The following is a 22,442-nucleotide window of genomic DNA, read 5'->3' on the forward strand; positions in this document are numbered from 1 at the left end:
GTCTGGCCTCTCCACCAGGCTCCTGGAGCGTGCAGTGCAGCTGGGGCCCCCAGCTTGGAGTAGCTTATCTCTCGGTGCACACGCTTGGCCCTCAAGGGGTGACCCAGCCTTGCTCCCCACATTCCACTTCAGCCACGCAGCCGGTGGGCCCCCCACAGCCCCGAGAAAGGGCCTGTGCTTGGAGGGTGGTCAGGAGCCATCGCGCTGAACCACCCCCTGCTGGGCTCCAGCCCTGCACAGCCATCTCTGGTGTCTCTTCGCTTGTCTCTGCTTTCACCTCTGTCACGATGAATCTGTCACTGTCGGTATCTTAATCATGTTCTAACTTGTTTCTCTCTGCTATTTTCAGCCTCTTAGTCTGTTTTTCTTTTCTCTCTCTGGGGTCCTTGAATGGGGCCACATCTAAGGATACTGACACTCTTCTTTCTAGCTCACAGTGGCCAGCCGGGTGGGAATGTCTGTGAGAACTTGGGCTCGGGTGAGGGACAAAGGGGCTCAGAAAGTAGGGACCTTGGAACTGTAGTGGGTGAGCTGGGGCAGCCCAAGGAGCCCAAATTCAGGCCCCCTCCCACCCACGGCTAGGAGTCAGCCTGGATGATGGACACTGATAGGGCTTGGCGCTGGAGGGCTCCGCCATTTAGTGGAGAAGCCTGGGGGTGGTAGCAACGGGGAGGAAGCTGGGGCTGGAGGTCTCCCAGCCTGAGAGCCTCCTTCCTGTTTGTAGGGAAGTCACTGCCTCAGAAACCTGCTAGCGGGAGAGGAGGGAGGCCATGGGGACTTCCGGGAAGCTGGCCAAGGGCCCGAGGCCACCCTCCCTGTGCCCACATGGGGCCCTCCGGCCCTGGCTTAAAATAGTGCAGTTCCTCCTGTAATGCTGCTGGGCCCAGCCCAGACCTCAGAGCGCTGCTGGCTGGCTGCTCGTGCTGCCCGCAGAGGCCCAGGTAGCCAACCCTCCTCAGATTGTGGCTGGAGGCTTCGTGGGAATATGGGTGGGAATGGGGAGTTGCAGAAAAAGCATGGGTTCCTGAGTCAGAAGCCCTGGATTCAGGTCTCAGCTCGAACACTGACTAGCTGTGAGACTTTGGGCTGGTCCATTTTGCCTCCCTGAGCCTCAGTTTCCACTTACGGAAAACAGGGTGAGCGCCTGGCTTTTAACCTGAACGAGATGACGTATGTAGCAGATTCCTTTCGACCTTGCCACACATAAAGTGGACACTCAAAAAATGGGAGATCCTTTTGCCTCCAACTCCTCATCTGAGGAAGTGCCTCCTGGAAGCACTCCTCAGTACCTACACTGCTCCCAGGACTGGGTGTTGAACAAGGAAGGTTTGTGGAGAGGCAGCATGCAGGGAGGGCAAGATGGGGCTGTGGTCTCCATGGTGAGACTTGTTGCCAAGGGAACAAGACTCCAAGAGCCCCGGGTCTGGCAGTTGGGCACTTTTGCCATAGGATCTCAGAGACTGATTACCACTGTGGACCTAAAACCCTGATGGGCAGCCAGGCCAAGGCTCCTGGCTCTGCTGAGTTTCTGCTGTTGGGGTGTAGGGGCGACAGCTCCCCGTACCCAGCCTCCTTTCAGGTATTGACTTCACTGAGACCCAACATTAAGCCAGACACACTCACTCTTCCTTAACCCTGCCCCTGTCCTCCAGAACACAGGTACCATCACCCCCATTTGTCTGACAGGGAAATTGAGGATCGGAGAAGCATCTGTCTGGGTCAAGGTCACATACAACCAGGAAGGGCAAGAACTGGAACGAGGAGTTGCAGGAAAAGCATGGGTTCCTGAGTCAGAAGCCCTGGATTCAGGTCTCAGCTCCAACAGTGACTAGCTGGTGAGATCTCTGGTTGATGTGCCTGCTGTCTCATAGACCGCATGAAGGAAATGACCCCTGGAAAGAGCTCTGTGTAGTCAGACCCAACCTCATCCCAGGACTCTCCCTTGCCATCATTTCCAGGGGCGTCTGTCTTCAGACTCTGACTTAATTTGGAGTAGCCAGATTTCCCTGTTTCTTCAGGTATGTAGATGGTTTTACGTACCTCTGAGGGTTTGCACAAGGATAAGAATCGCAGCACAGATTCTATCAAATAGTACGCGCTCAATGATGCCAGTTTATATTTATTCCTGACATTTGGTTTATATTCATTCCTGACATCTCGCCAGTTATGTAACCTCAAGCAAATGACTTACTCTTTCTGGGCCTCAGTTTTCTTATCTGTAATATGGGATCATTATAGCATTAATCTCACTGGGTTGCCCTGGGGAATCAGTAGTACTCTAATGCACACAAAATATTTAGCACAGAGCTTTGCTTTGTTTTCTAGATGTTACTTTATTATTGCTCTGTATTATTGGCTGGCACCCAGGAAACTAAAAACTCAGTGTCACATAAGCAGCAATTTATGTATTTAGAGCAGTGTCCTTTTATTCCATGGAATATTATCCCAGCAGAATTTTAACAGGAGGCAAAAAAGTCCAATGCTCAAATGCTTTTGGTAGAACCTGGGTTAAACGTTAGTTTTCTTCAGGTGGGACTTCTCAGAGCCTTTAGTATGCCAATAAGGGCTGAGAATCAATGAGGACGATAGAGCAAGTGCAGCACTTCCCATATTTTTGGCAACAGAATTCTGGCTTTTTCCATGGAACCATCTCGGGGTGAAGGGGGGGGGGTTGTGTTCTGAGAAGCCATACGAACGGTAGCACCTGCAGTATTCTACATGTTTGGACAGCACTGCTTTTCAGCTCACTTTGGTTGGGTCTGTTCATCCACCTCTTACAGAATTAATCTTTTATTAATGTTTTTCATTTTTATTTATTTTTGTATGGAAAAGGTTCACCCAAAGGCCATTACTGAGCTTTGCTACAAACTCTGGACACCCACATTCAGCACTACTGAATTGCTAAGACTGAGCAGGGAGGAAGCCTGTTGCAACTTTAGTATCAGATAGACCTGGATTCAAAAGCCAATTCTGCCACTGACTCACGTGTCATCTGAAGCAAAAGGCTTAACTTCCTTGAGCCTCAATTTGCTTATTAGAAAAACGGGGCTGACACCTACCCCTTGCAAGGCCGTCAGGAAGATTACTGAGGTGACACGCGCGAAGCACCAATCACAGTGCCTGGACTCTCGAGGCGGTGGGCCAATGCGTCCCTTCTCCTCCCGGCACCTCTGTGTATCTGTTCCCTCTTGTGGGGCAAGGAAGACAGTCTATTAATTCGTTCTGCAGCATTTCCTTTGTTCTAAACCCATCTCTTTCAAAACTCAAGGGCTCTCTGGTTTCTTGTGCTGGAGGCTGAGGAATGGGAAGGCAGCTGGGCTTCCCTCATTTCACACAAGAGGATTAATAGACTTTGATCAAACCCTCCTCAGCCTTTATCTTCCCAGCCTGAGAAGCCTTCATCTCTCCCATCTGTCTTCATACACCCTCAACCCAAACTCTGCCACTTCTCTGATCATATGAGCAGGCCTACAGACAGTTGGGTAGATCTGGGTTCAAGTACGAACTTAACACTCCTGTGTGATTTTGGCCACATCCCTTGATCTCTTAGAGCCTCCATTTTTTAGCTCTAGAAAAGCTATTAATAGATCTCACCTATTTTCTGGAAAGACAGTATCACTTTGTTAGAGCACAGTGCATCCTAGACCATCCATTGGCCTCTCATGCACTATGATGCTGCCCTCTTGCCCAAGACTCAGCTGACGGCCTTCTTTCCCCACACTCCTGAATGTGGCATCCAAGGCTCCCAATTGCTTCTCCAGCCTCAACTCTTGCTAATCCCTCCCACCTGCCACCATTCCAGTCATGGCAGTCCCTTGTTATACTGGAACACTCCCGTCTTTCTGATACAGCCAGCCCTTTGGACATGGATCCCTCCACCTGGCCTACCTGTGGATCCCTTTGCCTCGTGACTTTCTTCAAGGGCCACCTTCAACAACACTCATCTGTGAAGCTCTTCCTGACTATCCTGCATAGAACAAGCCACTCCTTCTCCAGGCCCTTACAACCCCACATACATTCCTAATGACAACCTCATCCCCCCTGCACTGCGGTCTGTATCTGCCTTTCCACTAGGCTCACTTCTCTGGTTGTGCCACTCACCCCGGGAGAGTCTTTTCACCTCCCTCAACTGTAGTTTCTTCACTTACAAAATAGAAGTAATAATCCTTGAAGTTCAATATGGTGCCTGGGACACAAGGTGGGCACTTCAGTCAGTGCTGGTTCATTGATTCAGGCAGTTCTGAGACACCGCCCCCTGCCAGAGCCTCAGCAACAGTAATTGAGGTGGGTGTCAGCTATGAGCAAGAGCCACAGGTCTGAAGGCACAAGCCGGCACCTCAGGACACGCCATCATCCCTCCCCAGAACCCCAGACAAGCTTCATAAGACAGATGCCATGTGCAGAAGGATTCACATTTATTGGTTCAAATACAGTACCTAACACTTGCTAAACATGCATTTCACACTAATTGGTCACATTTCCACAGGTAGTCAATTCACAGAACAGGGCCCATCCCTTGCCAGCTGGCAGGGTGGGAGGTAGCAGAGGGCCTGGGTAGCCTGCAGAGCCCACCAGCTATCATTTGGTCATGCAGGGTTGATGGAGTCAGGCTGGCAGGCAGCCCTTGGCCGGCCCTTTGGGGACAAGGGCTCAGGGACATCCCGTTTCCTCGATTCCTACACACAGGACTGTGGGTGGAGGTGGACCTAGGGCAGGTAACCCGGGGGTAGGCTCGTAGATGTGTGTGCCACCAGAGCCCCTAAAGGTAGTGTCTATGGGAGTGGTGCTCCCTATGCCCTGGAGCACAGGAAGGAAATGGAGGCCTCTTCACGGGGGTGACCAGTCCCTGGCTGGGTAGGTGGGAAGGAATCCCCAGACATAGACCAGACATTACAATGCAGCCACCAGCCCCTATGGCAGACCTGGGATGGCAACACAGACAAAAACACCAACAGCCCAGGGCAGGCGGGGCTTCTTTCCCGACAGAAACAAGTAAACAGAGCAGGAGCTACAGTATTCTTTTCCCACAGGATTGCTCAGAGAGGAATCGACCAGGATGTCGCTTAAGAGGTAGTTTTTTTTTTCTTTTTCATGGAAATTTGAGTCAACAACATTATCATCTATTACAAGACATTTTAGAGAAAGAAAACAATGGTCATCAAAGGGCAAAGACAGCAGGGCTAGATCTGGGGACCAGCCTCCACCAGTAACACAACTTTTGTTCTTGGGCTTGGAGCAGGCTCTGACCTTACTCACCGCCTCCCTTTGAGCCTACAGTTGATTCCTATGCAGGCTGTGGCCCATTTAGGGCTTCAGGCCCAGGAGATGGATGCTAGATGGGGACTGGGCTAGACAGAGGGACCAGGCTTCTATGAGTGGGAAGAGGCAGGGCCACCGTGGCTCATGTCGTAGGACAGCTAGAAGGCTTCAATCTCATGGTGGCCCAGGTCTGGCCAAAGCGGAAGCCCCAGCTTGCTCCAGACTTGGCAGGCTCTCTGGAGCTCCCGCCTTGGAGGAAACAGTTCAGGTATGGCTCCCAAGCCCAGAAAAAATGTTGCTGTGGCAGCCTAGAGAGGAGTTTCTGGGGATCCTGTAATTAAATACACATCCCTGAGCTGTGGCCCCAGAAACCCTTGTCTCCAGGCTAACTAGTTTCCAACACGTGGTGGAATGACTGCCGTTTCTCATCCTGACACACAGATAAAACATGATTTCACAGACACTGGACATAGATGCTTCAAGCCAAGCAGAAAGGGAGGATGATCAACTGCAAAGGCAGAGGGGAGTGCAAGGGAACTCTCATGGGCTGGGGTAGGGGGAGGCAGGGGAGTAAGAGTAGCTTTTTTTTTTTTTTTTTGGTTAAATTTTTTGTTTTTTTGTTTTTTACTTAAAAAAATCAATTAAAAAATTCAAAGCTTAATAAAAGGGCTGGTCTGAAAGACTGGATTCTTAAAACAATTGCAAAAATTTCAAAAGCAACAAGGAAAAAAGATATATACCAGGGGCCCAGAGAGGAGGGCCTGGAACCACAGCTCAGCTTTCTGTCCTGCTGAGAGGATAGGGTTCCCTTAATTCGACCAACCTTGGACATGCCTTAGACGCTGCCCACAGTGGGTTTGTCTGTCTCCATCAGTCCCATTCCCCCAGGAAATCCAGAATGAACAAACAAATGTAGGAAATGGTTAACAGAGCAACACAGCTAGCTCAGACTGAGCCCAGGATTTTAAGGATCTGGTGACGGTTGACCACGGCAGGTACTCACCTCCCTGAAAAAGGGTGGCAGGTGACAGGCAGGCTGATGTGGACTGGGTGACATTCAGTGACGCCACAGAAACCCTTAGGATTCCTCGTTCCTTGCTCTGGTTCTGGGGAACAGGATAGGGAGGATCCTGCCTACTTCCTCCTATCCCTGGGGGTTTGCCCACCTCTCTTTTGTGAGTGGGGCATAGGGGCTGGGTGTCCTCTGAGCCAGGTTGAGCCCTTTGAGACAGATTCTGGGGAATTTCTCCAGATTAAGGGCAAGACCACCAAACCTTGCAAGGGACTCCAAAAGTCTACAAAGGCGGCCAGAGAGCATGAATAAGTTCCAAGATGCCAAACTTTTGTCTTGGGACAAGAAAACATCAAAAAGGACAGGGAGGAAAAGGCTTGCATGTTTCAACGTAGTGTAAGGAGGTGAGATTCTCCTTTTCCACGTAGCTTTCAGAGTCGTATTTTTATGGCATAAAAATTCTCACTCGGCCGGGCGCGGTGGCTCACGCCTGTAATCCCAGGACTTTGGGAGGCCGAGGCGGGTGGACCACGAGTTCAGGAGATCGAGACCATCCTGGTTAACATGGTGAAACCCTGTCTCTACTAAAAATACAAAAAAAAATTAGCCAGGCGTGGTGGCGGGTGCCTGTAGTCCCAGCAACTCGGGAGGCTGAGGCAGGAGAATGGCGTGAACCCGGGAGGCGGAGCTTGCAGTGAGCCAAGATCACGCCATGCACTCCAGCCTGGGCGACAGAGCGAGACTCTGTCTCAAAAAAAACAAAACAAAACAAAACAAAACAAAATTCTCACTCCAAGTGAGTGCTTTTGCTCGCTGGGGATCAGAGAGAGGGCAGAGAGAGAAATTAGAGAAAACATGTACAAGTTTTCTCTCCTTCCACTAGCAAAAAGGCTACCTGTTAACCAAACATTATGGGAAGAAAGCAAAAAATAAACATACCAAACCTCCCCCTCCAACCTTTCTCTGTGTCCTTCAAACCAAATTCACAAATACATCTAGTGGATGACCTAATGTCTCCACGCTGCTAGCTACACTCCTACCTTCTCCTCATAATACCTGAGTTTGCAATGCAACACATTCACTTTACCCTGTTTTAAAAAAGCCCACGTCATAAAAGGACTGGTGCAGAAGACATTAAAGATGGTCCACAGGTCAAGCTCCAGCTCGGAACACACGGCCACTTGGCTCAGAGATTCTGCAGGGCTCTCGGCAATGAATGGGCTCTTTGTTCTGTGGAATCTGCTGCAAACATTTGTAAAACTGGATTTGTACAATGGCAACTTGCAGAACGTTTCCCCTACTCCACAAATTAACAACTTGCTCTGTTCAATACTACGTTGTTGGAGAGACATGTTCTTGCCTCATCAGAGAGCAATTTCTTTTGACACCAACACAACGGGTAAAATGTTAAATTTGAAAAGCAATTTCAAAAATAATAATTGGACAGATGGAGGCCTCAGCAAAGAATGATGCTGTACACAGGAGCTGTCTTAGAGAAAGGGTCTGTGATATGTGTCTCCTTCCTGATCTGGAGGAAAGCAGCTCAGAGTCTGACCTGTGGCCAAAGAATGTGATCTAGTTGGTTAGATAAAAAAATTCAGGGGAACAAGTATCATGAACTTAGAAATAAACAGATACACACGAACACACAAGAATCTTCCCATTGACGTGAAAACCATGCTAGCTGGAGCTTTTCCTGAGGAACATGTCTCTTCTTTCTCAGAGCAACTGGGCAAACGGCATTGAGGAGTCACGCTCTGAGTTTCAGATCCATCAAGGGCCACAATCATCACTCTGTGGGTACCCGTAACATTTCACCAGAAAGAAACAATTACAATCAGGCATGGACTACCCAGTATGCACACGACGTGGTGGCCTCCTGGGTAGCTTCACTAGGTTGAGTTGGGGAGAGAGCAAACAGCCTTTGACTAAATAGGCAGAAGGAGGTGCCGTGGGCCCCTCCAACCTACCCAGGCATGCAGCCAACTAAGTGGTCAGCTTGCCACACTGGCTGTGGAAGGTACCTGGGTGTAGGCAGGACAACTGCTACATTAAGGCGAAAAGGGGAAAAGCACCTGAAAGAGTTCCAAGACAGACCTGGTGTGGCGCTGGCCAAAGTCAAGAGGGTAAGGAACACGTCCTGGGATGAGGTGGGGCAGGTAGTGAGAGATCAAGGAGTCCAGGCCATGTCTGCAGAGGTAGCAGCCGGGCCATTAGGAACCTGAGGTAGTTTAAAGCCCCCCTTCCCTTCCAGGTGCTTCTGGCTCCAGCCCTCCAGGCCTTGGCTGGCCAGTCCACTGCTGAACTAAGAGGCAGCTGGGCCACTCTGGGCCTTGGGCTTTATGTTCTGGGTCCCTGAGGAAAACTGGTCTCACTCTGGAGAGAAAAGGAGAACTTGGAGAAGAACTTAGGGGCAACATTTCTGGTCAGCAGACAGGTGAATGAATGGTCCTTCTCACTGTATTTTTAAAAAAGCCTGAAGTTTTTGGATTTAGACCTGAGGGTATGGTAGGAAGGGGAGGGGAGAGGAACAGGAGATTTCAAAAGGGGAGTGTCTATTCTTTTTGCAGTCTGGCCTTGCCCTACTACCCTTTGAAGGAAATAAGGTGAAAGGAGAATAAATCAGTAGTGGGCACCAGGCTTCAGAATATGGCATTCTGCTCAGCTGGTTTTTCAAAGGGCCAATAGGAAGTCAAATGTGTAAGGGAGCGGGAAGGAGGAAGGTGGGCCTCAGGAGATCCAGGTAAGGAAACTAGGTAGCTGGGGGCCCCAAGGGACCTGGGAGGCGAGTCCTGTGGATCAACTGATTGCCAGGACTTTGCCTAGATGGAAAGTTCACAGTGGTAGACGGTGATGGTGGTGCAGGGGTAAGCAGGGCAGCAATGTGTGAGAACAGAAATTTTTCTGCCCTTAGGACTTGTTAGGTGGAAGGATACCTGCCTTAAATATGGTCACTGTGCCCTACTCTCTTAATTTGCATGCTTTCCAAGGAAAGGACATGGCTCAATCTTCATTTCCTGCCCTGTTGCCGTCTCACCAACCTTGCTTAGTAAATCTCCTAATAACACTTTGCCCCTTTACAGTGTGCCCTTTTATCTGGCAATTCTGTGGCTAAAAAAGGCAATTTGCTCTCTGACAGACAAATGTGTGAGTCTGCTGAGAAAATGTGGAAAAAGTAGGGATGGCCACACCCCCCATTTCCATTGAGGTAGTCAATCTTTGTCAACATTATGGAAATAGTCATCTTAGCCCCATCCCACCCTCTCCCTCAAAATACAAAAGAACTATTTCTAAACAATGACAACACTGTAACATTAAACATCTTCACATTCTGTAAACTGTAAGAAAATGCATTGGCTGCATTCACACAAAAGCATGTGCATCATGTTGAAGGCCATACATTCAACTCTGTCGTGAAATAAATATATAGAAAAATGAGGTTAAAAAAACAGACAAACAAACAAAAACTCTTCTTGCTATGGAGGCAATGGGAAATGCTGCTCCACAGACTCCATCTTGGTCTCTCCGGCTTTTTCCTCCAGAGCCTGTCCTGCCCACCCAAGGCGCTGTGGTTGGCCTGAGGAGGGCGCTGGGAACAGGTCATTCCTTGCCCACACTTGTCTTGCAGGAATGCAGCACCACCTTAAAGAGGAGGGGCAGCTGCTCCAGGGGCACATTCACCATCTTTCCTGGGAACAAAGGGGGAGAAGAAGAGTTAGCAGTGGTCACTCTAGTGGACAGGCAAGTCAGCCTCCTTGGACTGCTGGAGGGAGAGTATCACCTTGCTGAGTGACTGGAGCAAGAGAAGTGCCAGGAGTATCACAAAGGTCAGACACACTGTGTTAACATCCTAACATCCAGACCCCTTTGGGTGCCCTAGGGAGCCTAGTAATGGTGCCAACTCATCATCATTCTACTGCTCAGGGAATACTTACTCTGTTCTAGGTGGTTAAATGCATTAACTCAGGCCGGGCGCGGTGGCTCAAGCCTGTAATCCCAGCACTTTGGGAGGCCGAGACGGGCGGATCACGAGGTCAGGAGATCGAGACCATCCTGGCAAACATGGTGAAACCCCGTCTCTACTAAAAAATACAAAAAACTAGGCCGGACGCGGTGGCTCACGCCTGTAATCCCAGCACTTTGGGAGGCCGAGGCGGGCGGATCACAAGGTCAGGAGATCGAGACCATGGTGAAACCCCGTCTCTACTAAAAATAGGAAAAAAAAATTAGCCGGGCGCAGTGGTGGGCGCCTGTAGTCCCAGCTACTCGGGAGGCTGAGGCAGGAGAATGGCGTGAACCCGGGAGGCGGAGCTTGCAGTGAGCCGAGATTGTGCCACTGCACTCCAGCCTGGGAGACAGGGCGAGACTCCGTCTCGAGACACCATCTCAAAAAAAAAAAAAATAAATAAATAAATGCATTAACTCATTGAATTCTCACACTATTTCTGTGTACTGCTTTTTACCCTCATTTTATAGACAAGGAATCTGAAACTGAGAGGTAGTCTGAGAAAATTCTGTCCTGTTTTCTTCACCCCCTCAAGCCCCGGTAGATTTTCTAAGTAATATTCTATAAAATATTACACTTCGGAATGGTTTAATAGGTTAATAAAAGTACTAGGGGAAAAAAGAGTGGGGGTAAAAGGCCAAATACATTTGAGAAACTCAGGGTTAAAAGAGCTTTACAGATTTCTTGATTGAAGGGCTTCTCAGAGCATTCAGTGTGCTAATATAATTTGTAAATACTTAAGGCTGTGTTTCTTCTCCCAAACCGTACCTCTGAGTGACCTGGGAAACTGTTTGAAAACACTGATTGATCTCCAGACTCCACCCCATTCCAATTAAACCAAAATCTCCAGGTGCAACTCAAACATTGATTTTTTTTTTTTTTTAAGTTTTCCAGGTGACTAGAAGTGTCGCCAAGGCTGAGGACTCAGTTCTATGGAGGACAGTGGTGTGTAATTGTTGACTTCCTTTTACTTCACAGAGTCCCTGCTTAATAGCTCATGTAGTAAACTCTAGCTTAGAAAATACTGAGACAAACTGTCAAAATATTGCCAAAATTCCAATAGTTTAGGCCCAGATCACATTTGCTAGACTGCTTTGTGGCCCAAGAAGTAGAAAAAAAAATTCCCTTGTCAGATTGAAATATTTTTCTTTTAAAATTGTATTGCTTTCTCTAGAATTTTTGTGTTGAATTAAAAAACTGTATTGCTGAATTTTATAGGAAGAATCCTGGTCTATAGGTCACATTTCTGAGCTGCCCCTCAGTATGTGCTGGACAGCCAGAACAAGAATATTTACTACATGAAGCAAAGCAACAACCAGAAAAGCCAGGATTCTATATTGAAATAGACCTATTTAAATGTCAGGAAGCTCAGAAGGGGTCAAGACCACATAAAAACATACATACATACACACACCCCCCAATACATAAAATTCCTCTGCAAATACAGGATTTTAAACTTTATTTTTCCTATTCTTATTTTATCTTAATTTTTTAAGAGATGAGGCCTCACTATGTTGCCCAGGCTGGTCTTTACTCCTAGCCTCAACTGATCCTCTTTCCCCAGCCTCCTGAGTAGCTGGGATTACAGGCATGAGCCACTGTGCCGAGCTAAAGATACCACTTTAAATAAATGATCCCTCAAAGCTCATGGGCAATTCTGTGAAATGAAGGTAATCTTAAAAACTGAGATATAATTCGTGTATCATAAAATTCATTTAAAGTACACAATTCAAGACATTAAGTTAATTTGAGATACTCTGAGCCTCTGTTTCCTTATCCATAGAATGGCTATAATATCACCAACCACCAGCAGAGACTGGTGTGAGATTAAATGATATAAGGCCACAAAGTATCCTGCACATCGTAAGAGCTCAGGAAATTAACTTCTCTTCTCTAGGGAGAATGCAAGCTTCTCATTATAACAGACCTTTTTTGAGGGCAACAGTGAGAACTCTTTCATGCAGCTGGTGATGGGCTGGAATGGGCACCCTGAAAACACTGCTTGCCTCATTCCCTTCACAAGCTAAGAGAAGCAAGGAAGGGTTGGAAGCCCAAGACCCAGAATGTTACCTGCAATATATCGAATCTCAGGTAAGCACATCATGAGATCAGGAAAGCGGTTTGGCTGATGTGTGTATTTATATTCAGTAAAATCCTGGCAAATGTACCAGTATCGTTTGTTCAGCTGTTCCAGCTGTGAGGCACTGGTCAGACCCCTGATATCTGTGGGAAAAAAAAACATACAGGGAATGGCACGGGCATTCTAATGTGGAAGAAACACCAGCTCCTTAAATATGTGCATCTTTCAACTAAGTTACTAAACACTCACAAGAGCGGATCTTCTCTGATAGGGAGGAACTAAGCTCTGCGTAAGGGAAGAGAAATAAGAGAGAGACGAAAAAAATACAGAGGACAGTAAGCAGACAGAGCCCCTCGAGGGCTAGGGCTTCTCTCAACTTCATACCAAACTCCCAAAACAACCAGAGAATACGAGAAAATACTAAACAAATGACTGAATAACCTACCTTTCCAAATTAATCCTTTACAGTATCTTTAAATTTGCCCTTTGCTGCAACCAATCAGAAACCCTGCTGATACCTACACATTCAGGTTTGTAACACACACACACACACACACACACACACCCCACCTCCTATGCGCTTCTGTTCTTAATCTTCCTCCTGGGCTGTCCCTCCATTTTTTTTTAGATAGTGTCTCACTCTGTCACCTAGGCTGGAGTGCAGTGGTACGATCAACAGCTCACTGTAGCCTCGACTTCCTGGCTCAATAGATGATTCCACCTCAGCCTCCTGAGAAGCTAGGACTACAGGTGTGTGCCACCATGCTCAACTAATTTTTTAAATTCTCTGTAGAGATGGGGTCTTACTATGTTGCTTGGATTGGTCTCAAACTCCTGGGCTCAAGTGATCCTCCTACCTTGGCCTCTCCAAGTGTTGGGATTACAGGCCTGAGCCACTGTGCCTGGCCCCTCCATTTTTTCTACATAGATTTCTCTCTCTATATATATAGAGAGAGGGAGCTATATATGTGTATATATATAAATCTTACCCACCCATATAGAGAGCTACATATGTCTATATATAAATCTTACCCACCCTCTGAGGCTCAGCTCAGATTTCTCCTCCTTCAAGAAGTTGCTACTGTTCTCTCCCCATCTGAGGCACAAGTAATATGACAAGTGCCATCAGAATGTATACTTCTTGAGGCCAGAGACCTGGAGACTAAGTTTTTTCAATGTCTTTAATGCTCAGCACAGGGCTTGGCCTAAGGGAGACATGCAGAACACCAGATAAATGCATGAATGGTGTAGAAGTACAAAGAGGTTTGGCCAATGTAGGGTGAGAGTAGGCCAAGAGAAGAGGAGCTCTGGACTGGAAACAGGACACAGGACGAGGGCATTTGCAATGCCACAGGCAGCAGAAGAATCCAGTGCCACTATGGGAGCAGAGTACACATTAGCTACTTTGGAAAAAAGAGAATACAACCCTCCTCCCTATACTGGTTTTACCAGCAGCTGCCAAGTGCCCCTTTGCAGGTAATATTCCACATAAATCACATCCGGCATTCTTTTTTTTTTTTTTTTTTTTTTTTTTTGAGACGGAGTCTCGCTCTGTCACTCACGCTGGAGTGCAGTGGCCCAATCTCGGCTCACTGCAAGCTCCGCCTCCTGGGTTCATGCCATTCTCCTGCCTCAGCCTCCCCAGTAGCTGGGATTACAGGCGTGAGCCACTGCACCCAGCCAATTTTTGTATTTTTAATAGAGACGGGGTTTCACCATGTTAGCCAGAATGGTCTTGATCTCCTGACCTTGTGACCCACCCACCTCGGCCTCCCAAAGTGCTAGGATTACAGGTGTGAGCCACCGCGCCCGGCCCAGCATTCTTTTAATTAAAAGTCATGCTTGATATGCGCGTGTGTGTGTGTGTTTGTGCACCCCTGCTCTGCCCTGAAGGGGCTGTCAGAACCACTGCCAGCCTGTTACAGAGGCCTTATCTCCAATAGTTTCATCAGTCACTCTGCTCTTCTTCAGTCACTGGTAAACTTGGTACATATTTAAAATGACGCACGTACTGTCCTTGGTGTCTGTGTGCAAATGCATTAAAACTGACTAAACAAAGCGAATCCTCTTCCTTCCTCTATGAGTTATAGAGATTGTGGCATTTCAGTTTGGAGAAAAAAAAAAATCCAAAGCATTCCCGCATTCCCTGTACTATAAAGGGTCAGGGTGATGACAAGGGGGTGCACAAGTCTTCCTGGATTGAAACCTAGATGGTGTGATGGATTCTGTGTGACAGTCCTGAGGGTAAGGAGGGGTGAAACAGGAGGGCAAATCAAATGTCATCGACCCCCCTGGCCCCCGCAAAGGTCCCTTTTCCTACCCCAGCCACTCACCTTGATTTAGGAAGTTAATTGCTTTCATGCAAGCATATTCCTCATTGCTGACCTTTAGCTGATGGAACTTGTGATAGAGGTAGATGAGCCGCTCGATCACCTCCATCCCTTCATCACTAAATCTGGGGAACAGACACAGGTGTTAACAGTTGGTTGTCATACCAGTAGGGGCCAGGAAAGGGCAGCCAAAGAGCTCCTACAGCTCCTTCAACAGGCTGAGCTTGGAGGAAATGGGATCCAAAGCCATTTGGGAAGTACAGGCAGATCCATGCTTTGTCTACAGGCCAACGTAGCTCATGCAAGCTGCTCTTCCCAAGGTCAGGTAGAGTCAATCTAGGTTCAAATCCAGCTCCATCACACACAAGCTATGAGATCTTGGCAAGGTCATCTGACCCCCCTATGCTTTGAGGTCCTCCTCTGCAAAATGATAATGCTTGCATTCTTCGGCTAACAAGGGCCAAAGAAGGTCTGGGATATAAATGTGGAGAAACACAACATTATTAAGATACAGCTATTGTTGAGATGCAGTCTCTGGTATCAATGGCAGCTGCCATGGTGACTCTATGTGAGACTCTGCCACACTGCAAAAAAAGCTGCTGATTGTATTTGCTTATGTTAACTGCTTCCAGCAGAGCTGAGGTTATGCATAGCGATTTTTTTTTTTTTTTTTTTTTTTTTTTGAGATGGAGTCTTGCTCTGTCACCCAGGCTGGAGTGCAATGGCGCGATCTCGGCTCACTGCAACCTCCGCCTCCTAGGTTCAAACGATTCTTCTCCCTCAGCCTCCCGAGTAGCTGGGATTATAGGCACCTGCCACCACATCCAGCTAATTTTTTTGTATTTTTAGTAGAGACGGGGTTTCACCATGTTAGCCAGGGTGGTCTTGATCTCCTGACCTCGTGATCCGCCTGCCTTGGCCTCCCAAAGTGCTGGGATTACAGGCATGAGCCACCGTGCCCAACCTGCATAGTGAAAATTTTTATTGGCATCCCTGACTTTCGCAGGAGGGAGGAAAATGTTAACTGAGTTTCCATATCACGCCATCCTCTGTGCTAGGCACTTCATGAGCATTATCACATTTAATTCTCTCAACCCTATGAGGTGGGTAAGATAATCATCACCACTGTACAGATGAGCAACTGAAGTTCAAAGAAGGGAGGGATCTGGTCCACAAAGACACAGTTAATTGGTGACAGAGTAGGAATTTGGAACCTGAACCCAAGGCCTTGGTTTTTCTAATATCTAAGGTGGTATATCCTAGCAGAGGGGGCTCAAAGCCCCCATGCTCCTTTCTTTGGGTCTAGGAGTGAGCTCTCTGGGGAAAGTCCAAGTTTTAGGCAACAGAGCCCCAGGCTAGGCCAGCCCAGGGGATTAATGTTTTGGGTATACTTCATACCAGAGATGGAGATACCATCAAACCAAGCAGGCAAACACTTAACCAGGAAGCAGGAGTTTATAAAAGACGCAGTCAAGTCTGGCCTGAGTCATTCTAGGAGTGGCCTGGCTAGTGGGCAGTGGGTCCCAAATGGGCCTCAGATACAGCTCAGTCACAAAGAGGAGCAGCTTAGTTTCAGGCCTGCTTCCTGGTGACATCTTCAGATCTGTGCAATACAGCCCTGTGCCAGGCCAAGAAGGCCCTATCTGGGTAGGGCCCAGAACACCTGGGGATGAACTATTGCTTTCTGGAATCTACTGTTTTCTGTGTTAACTTTGAAGGCTTTGCAGGCTTTGGCTTCCTGGACAAGCAGGACACTTTCTCTTGCTTGGGGAAAGCCTGGCTCTGGTTGGGGCCGGAGGCTCCTGCCCTTTTTAAGCACCAAGGGGAGCCTCAGCAGCAGGTAGAGCTAGTTCTCAGTATCCATGGGTTCTATATCTCTGGGTTCCACCAACTGCATCAAAATATTTTTTAAAAAAACAATACAACAATAAAAAAGACAAATTTTTAAAACACAGTATAATGGCTGTGTGTAGTGGCTCACACCTGTAGTCCAAGCACCTTGACAGGCTGAGGCAGGAAGACTGCTTGAGCCCAGAAGTTCGCTACCAGCCTGGGCAACATGGCAAAACTCCATCTTTACAAAAAATACAAAAATTAGCTGGGCATGGTAGTGCATGCCTGCGGTCCCAGCTACTTGGGAGGCTGAGGTGGGAGGATCACCTGAACATGGGAGGTTGCAGTGAGCTGTGACTGTTATCACTGCACTAGCCTGGGCGATAGAGTGAGACCCTGTCTCACGAAAACAAACAAACAAACAAACAAAACAAAACCAACCAACTAAAAAACCCGAAAAAGAAAAAAAAACAAGAAACTCTCCCAAACCAAAAACCAATGTAATAACTATTTACATGGCATTTACATCATTTATATTGCATCCAGTATTATAAAGATTCTAGAGCTGATTTAAAATATACAGGAAGATATGCATAGGTTATACACAAATACTGCACCATTTTATATGAAGGACTTGAACATCTGTAGATTTTGGTATCCATGGGGATCCTGGAAGCAATCCTCCACGGATACTGAGAGATGACTGCACATGCAATCTGGAACTCTGACCTTCGGCCTTGGCATGGCTCCCAGTATGAGCTGGGGATTCTTTTAGCTGATCTGAGCTACTATGGCTGACTCAGTTTCTCTGTACCTGGCCCAATGGCTTTTACAACTTTACTGATATGTTCCCAGCCTGGCCGATAGATTCATATTGAATAACCACAATAACCACCAATCTATAATACCGTTTCTACCATTCTACCATTCGTTGAGTGTTTGCTACCTGCCAGGCACATTAAGTATTCTACAGACATTTAATCTTATTGATATTCCCAATAAATTCACAGAATGGATACAAATCATAACCCCCTTTGTTCACATGTGGAAATGAAGGCTCAGGGAGTTATTTACTGAGTCTCTATTATGTATTAGGCCTTTTCATATGCATTCTTACACTTTACCTTGCTGATAACCTGGAAGGATACATGGTATCACCACCATGTTAGGGATGAGGAAGCAGAAAAAGAGGTGGCTACCCCAAGGTTGCACGGGAAGTAAATGGTAGTGGTGATGAGGCCAATGTTCAAACCTAGGTTTTCTAATTCCAAGCATAGCGACTTTCCTCAGCACTACACTGCCCACTCTTGATCCTGTCTTGTTCTTAGCTGCTACCTGGAAAAGGCTAACCACATACTACCACAGGGGACCTCAGGAGTTGTGTCCCCACAGTAACTCAGAGCAGGGCCCAGCCCTGGGAGGATGTCAGTTCTGCTACAGTGCACAGAACTGTCCCTGCAAGTACCTCCAGGATGCTGACTTGCAGGAGGCGGTATGCCTGGGAGTGAAGACCACTCCTCATCATAGCACTCTATTGGATATTTATGTTCTTGAGAGTGGGAAAAAAAGTTCTTTATTGCCAATTTCTTTCAGTATCTGCTTGGAGGGGTGGGGATGAAATGGGGCAGGGCATAAAAAAGGAGAACGCAAGGGGAGAGGCAGTGTCAGCATCTGTCTGGTGGCGGAGTATGTAGCAAGCAAAGATAATGCTCTGTCCTTTAATCAGCAACCCCCTACCCCAAGTGTTCACTCTGGCACTCTAGACCCTGCAGGTGTGTGGCTATCAGCCAGATCCCTAGCCAGGAGTGCCAAACCTGTTCCTGGCTGACTCTTAACCTGAGGGACACAAAGGAGTTCCCAAGTGCCTGGCCTGTCCATATGCCCTGATCTGCCCTTTCTCTTGGGGCAGCACATCCCTCTTTTCCAAAATTCCTCCAACAGGCAGCCACCATGGACCCCCAGTAGTGGTGGGGGCTGGCAGCTAGCCCGGCAGCCCCCACTCAGTCTCCACTGCCTGACTGCAAAGCTTTCCTCCACACCCCGCATCCCACCCCTTGATAAACAAAGTTGTTCTCTGTTCCATGGGCCTGCCTTTGCCTGTAGCCGTGCCTCCTCCACATCTGCCCACTCCAGTTTTAATGCCCCTGTATTCACTGTCTACAAATTATCAGCATTGAAAGCCAGAAAGTTGGACAAACACACCCATTCTTCTTCTAGGTTCCCATTACACAAGCATGCTGGGACAAGGAAAACATTCCTGCCAGGATCCCCCAAACCACTGGACCATTCAGTCAGCAATTCAAACTGACACTATGTAAGTTATGTCCCATTAAGGGGGCTGAGAGACTCAGTTGTCTCTTTTTCATTCATCTAAATGCACCTACCCCCAGGAGTGGCCATCAGCCACAACCTTAGAGAAATTGCCATCTCAGCACCCATGTACAGACTCCAAGATGAAAACCAAGACTAGTTTCAGGACAAATTCCAGAAAGTCAAACCTTCTGAAAATGCTCTGGGAAAATAAGAATTTAGTATAAGGCAATGTTAAAGAGGCTGGGCATTGGAGCACAACAGACACAGGTGATAAACTTAGCTCCATCTCTCTCTAGCTTTGTAGCCTTTAGTTTTCACCTCTCTCAACCTCATGCTCCTCATCTCTAGAACAGGGATAATATTAGTGCCAGTCACACAAGGTAGCAGTAAGAATTCAACAGATAATATATGTAAGGCACTTAAGACAGAATTTGGCATAATTGTTAGCTGTTATCACTACAAACAGCACCATCATCATCTCTCCCATTATTGTAGCAAAAATAAAAGTCTGTTTCCTGAGCCTTATAGTTAGGCAGGGAAGCTGGGAGGCAACTTTCCAGAGATCTGGCAGAAATGGAGCTGGTGCTGAGATAGAAGTGCCCATTAAAGCCCATCTAGCTCAAGGCATCTTCTCTTGAGAGGAGTCTTGATTAGGGCCAGGAGCAGTCACTGGCTGGTGCTACAATCTGCTTTAAATCAAATTCACCCGGTTCACTGTCTGATAACAGTCTGATTAAGGAATATGGGCACCATAAATTTGATTCAATATTTGAGAAGAGAAAAAGGAGGTGATCATGTATCATCTGGGAAAAGCCTTTCCATGACAGCAGGAACTCACTTGCACTCAAGAGTTGTGAAGAAGTAAAGGCCATCTGGGGGAGTGGGAGCAAGGCAGTAGCAGGCAAGGTAGGAGAGTGCTATGGCCAATTACAGACTCCACAACCTGGGTTTCTAGCAGAGAGGTTACTGCTTTCCAGTGGTTAACCTGACTCCAGAGGTTCTTCCACTTCCTATGACGTCCTAGGCAGTTCCACATGCATCTCAGACTCCACAGACACCCAAACCAAACTCATTACTCATCTCCCATCCTGTTCTTCCCTGCTCCTTCATCCTGGCTAAGAAAATTGGTGCCCACCTGCCTGGCTAGTCCAAAAACTCAGCAGTCATCTCTGACATTTTCCACTCACTGAAGTCCCACTGACTTTATCTCCTTGACATCTCTTGGCTTTGTGCTCCCCTCTCTGTCTCCACAGTCACTGCTGCTTTGTCCAGGTCTTATTTTCTTTTACCTGGGCTATGGAACAGCCTCCTTCCTACCCAGCCACGATGCTCCAGTCTTGTCCACGCCAATCCATCCTGAACTTTATTGCCATAGAAATCTTTCTAAAATGCAACCTGTGTAATTCCTCCACTTAAAAACTTCCCAAGACTTAATACTATTTACACAACAAATCCCAAATTACTTAGATTGACATTTGAGCACCTTCATGACCTGCCTTGCCTGTATCTTTCTCTCTAGTCAATTCTCCCCTCATTTCTCTGTCTTAGATACATTCTCTTTATACCCTAAATCCACAGAATTGCTTTTGATTCCCTGCACATAGCAACCATCCAGGATCTCTAACTTCTAGGACTTTGTGTTATCTCCTACCTTCCTGTTCTCTACAATGTACCTAGAAATACCCACTTCAACGTGCAGCTCAAATGTCTGTTCCTCTCTTAAGTTTTCTCCGACCCTGCGAACAGACGTACTCACTCCTCGGTCTATGCTTGTACAGTTCTCTTCAGATGCCCCGTCATCTCCACCAACACAACCCTGCACTGTACGTTGTATCTGCTTCTTTTTGCCTCCCAGTCCCCTAAATCAACGATACGGACTCTGAGTCAGAAACCATGTCTGCATCACCTGTGATCCCAGCTTCCTCCCCACAAAACACACAATACTCAGTAAATGGCCATGGAATCAGAACTAGTGTGTTGAAGTTTAACTGTTATTTTTCCATCGATGGATTCCACAGTAGAGTCCAACAACAAATCCATTTCCTCTTCTCAGAACCCACTTGACAGCTCAGCAGCAACACACGTTCTAAAGACAGCAACGTTCAATAAAACTTTATGTGATGATAAAAATGATCTTAATTTGTACTAGCAGCCACTAGCCACGTGGCTATTGAGCACTTGAAATGTGGCTGGTGCAAATGAGAACTACATTTCTATTTTTAATAAATTTGTATTTTAAAAGCCACATGAGCTAGTGGCTACCATAGTGGACGGTACAGCTTTAGATCCTCCTTGATTAGAAAAATTCCTACCAAGGAAGGAAGTTTCCTTACTACTGCTGTTACTGACTTTTGCCTTGGTCTTGGGGCTTAAGGGCCTGGCTACAGTGAAGTGGGATGCCTTATGAAGCTCAAAGCCAAAGAGAACCCTGTAAAGCCAGTGACCCTTCCCTGCCTGCAGAGGGCCTGGGCAAACCCATTACTCAGGAGTGGAGTCCAAAGGCTGATCCTGTAGTCCCAGGCTAAACTGGTAGATTCCAGGCACCCAGAAAGGCTGGGCTCCTTGGGCCAGCTCTGCAAACCCTGACAGCATCAGAGCAGACTGACTGCTATCCAAACACCCCTATGGAGCAGAGTTATGCAGCAGGAGACAGGAATTTGATGGAAACAATGAATTAGAGGCTCTGGACAAGGGGTTAGGTCAACTGCAAAATCAGATAGCTCTGTTTACCAGACAGAGTGTCAGCTGGGTTCAAAACTCTGTCATTTATAGATCACCCTGAAGCCAGTAAGCATCATTAATAAGGAAATATTAGAAAACAAGTACAGAGGGTCAGCAAGCTGAATCCCCCCTCCCCTAGCTGTGCAAAGGGCCCTTGCAAGTCTTGGAGCACTGTTCTCTGCTTGAGCCTTGGTTTGTCTTTATGCCACAACTGGGTGGCAGGGGGAGATGGACTCCAGTTCTGTGAAGAAAAGTGTAAGAGCTGCTACTTTCCCCTCTCCAGCTTTCATGGATAGGGGCACCTTTTTTTCTTTTTTTTGAAACAGAGTCTTGCTCTGTCACCCAGGCTGAAGTGCAGTGGCACGAACTCACTGCAAGCTCTGCCTACCCGGGTTCACACCATTCTCCTGTCTCAGCCTCCACCCGCCACCACGCCCGGCTAATTTTTGTATTTTTAGTAGAGACGGGGTTTCACCGTGTTAGCCAGGATGGTCTCGATCTCCTGACCTCGTGATCCGCCCACCTCGGCCTCCCAAAGTGCTGGGATTACAGGCGTGAGCTACCGCGCCCAGTCAGGGGCACCTTTTCTTTTCTTCTTGGTGCCCTGGAATCCCATGACTTTTGAACTAGCCAATAAAGGTCATTTATTGAAATGTCTATTTACGAATTAAGCATTATAAGACTTTTTTTTTTTTTTTTTTCTGAGATGGAGTTTCACTCTTGTTGCCCAGGCTGGAGTGCAATGGCACAATCTCGGCTCACTGCAACTTCCACCTCCCAAGTTCAAGCAATTCTCCTGCCTCAGCCTCCCGAGTAGCTGGGATTACAGGCATGCGCCACCATGCCTGGCTAATTTTTGTAGAGACAGGGTTTCTCCATGTCAGTCAG

The 22,442-nt window shown here is 47.4% G+C and overlaps 1 protein-coding gene and 1 long non-coding RNA gene across 4 annotated transcripts in view; one reads left to right on the forward strand and one right to left on the reverse strand.

Annotated features, from left to right (window-relative positions):
- Nucleotides 1-561: 561 nt before the first annotated feature.
- LOC108582322 lies at nucleotides 562-3,216 on the forward strand. Its single transcript, XR_001895614.3, has 3 exons — nucleotides 562-1,579; nucleotides 1,687-2,018; nucleotides 2,833-3,216. It is a non-coding gene; the product is annotated as an uncharacterized LOC108582322 (long non-coding RNA).
- A 1,177-nt stretch (nucleotides 3,217-4,393) lies between these two features.
- The window catches only part of NR6A1 (nuclear receptor subfamily 6 group A member 1), a 259,222-nt gene continuing 241,173 nt past the window's right edge, over nucleotides 4,394-22,442 (reverse strand). For all 3 annotated transcript variants that reach the window (XM_031654501.1, XM_031654502.1, XM_009188122.4), the window contains 3 exons: nucleotides 14,691-14,812; nucleotides 12,348-12,500; nucleotides 4,394-9,960 (listed from right to left, as the gene is read on the reverse strand). In XM_031654501.1, the coding sequence (XP_031510361.1) occupies nucleotides 9,872-9,960; nucleotides 12,348-12,500; nucleotides 14,691-14,812 (364 nt within the window). In that variant the 3' untranslated portion in view covers nucleotides 4,394-9,871. The remainder of the gene's footprint in view (nucleotides 9,961-12,347; nucleotides 12,501-14,690; nucleotides 14,813-22,442) is intronic.

The sequence above is a fragment of the Papio anubis genome, chromosome 13 (assembly GCF_008728515.1).
Source record: "Papio anubis isolate 15944 chromosome 13, Panubis1.0, whole genome shotgun sequence".
NCBI lineage: Eukaryota > Metazoa > Chordata > Mammalia > Primates > Cercopithecidae > Papio > Papio anubis.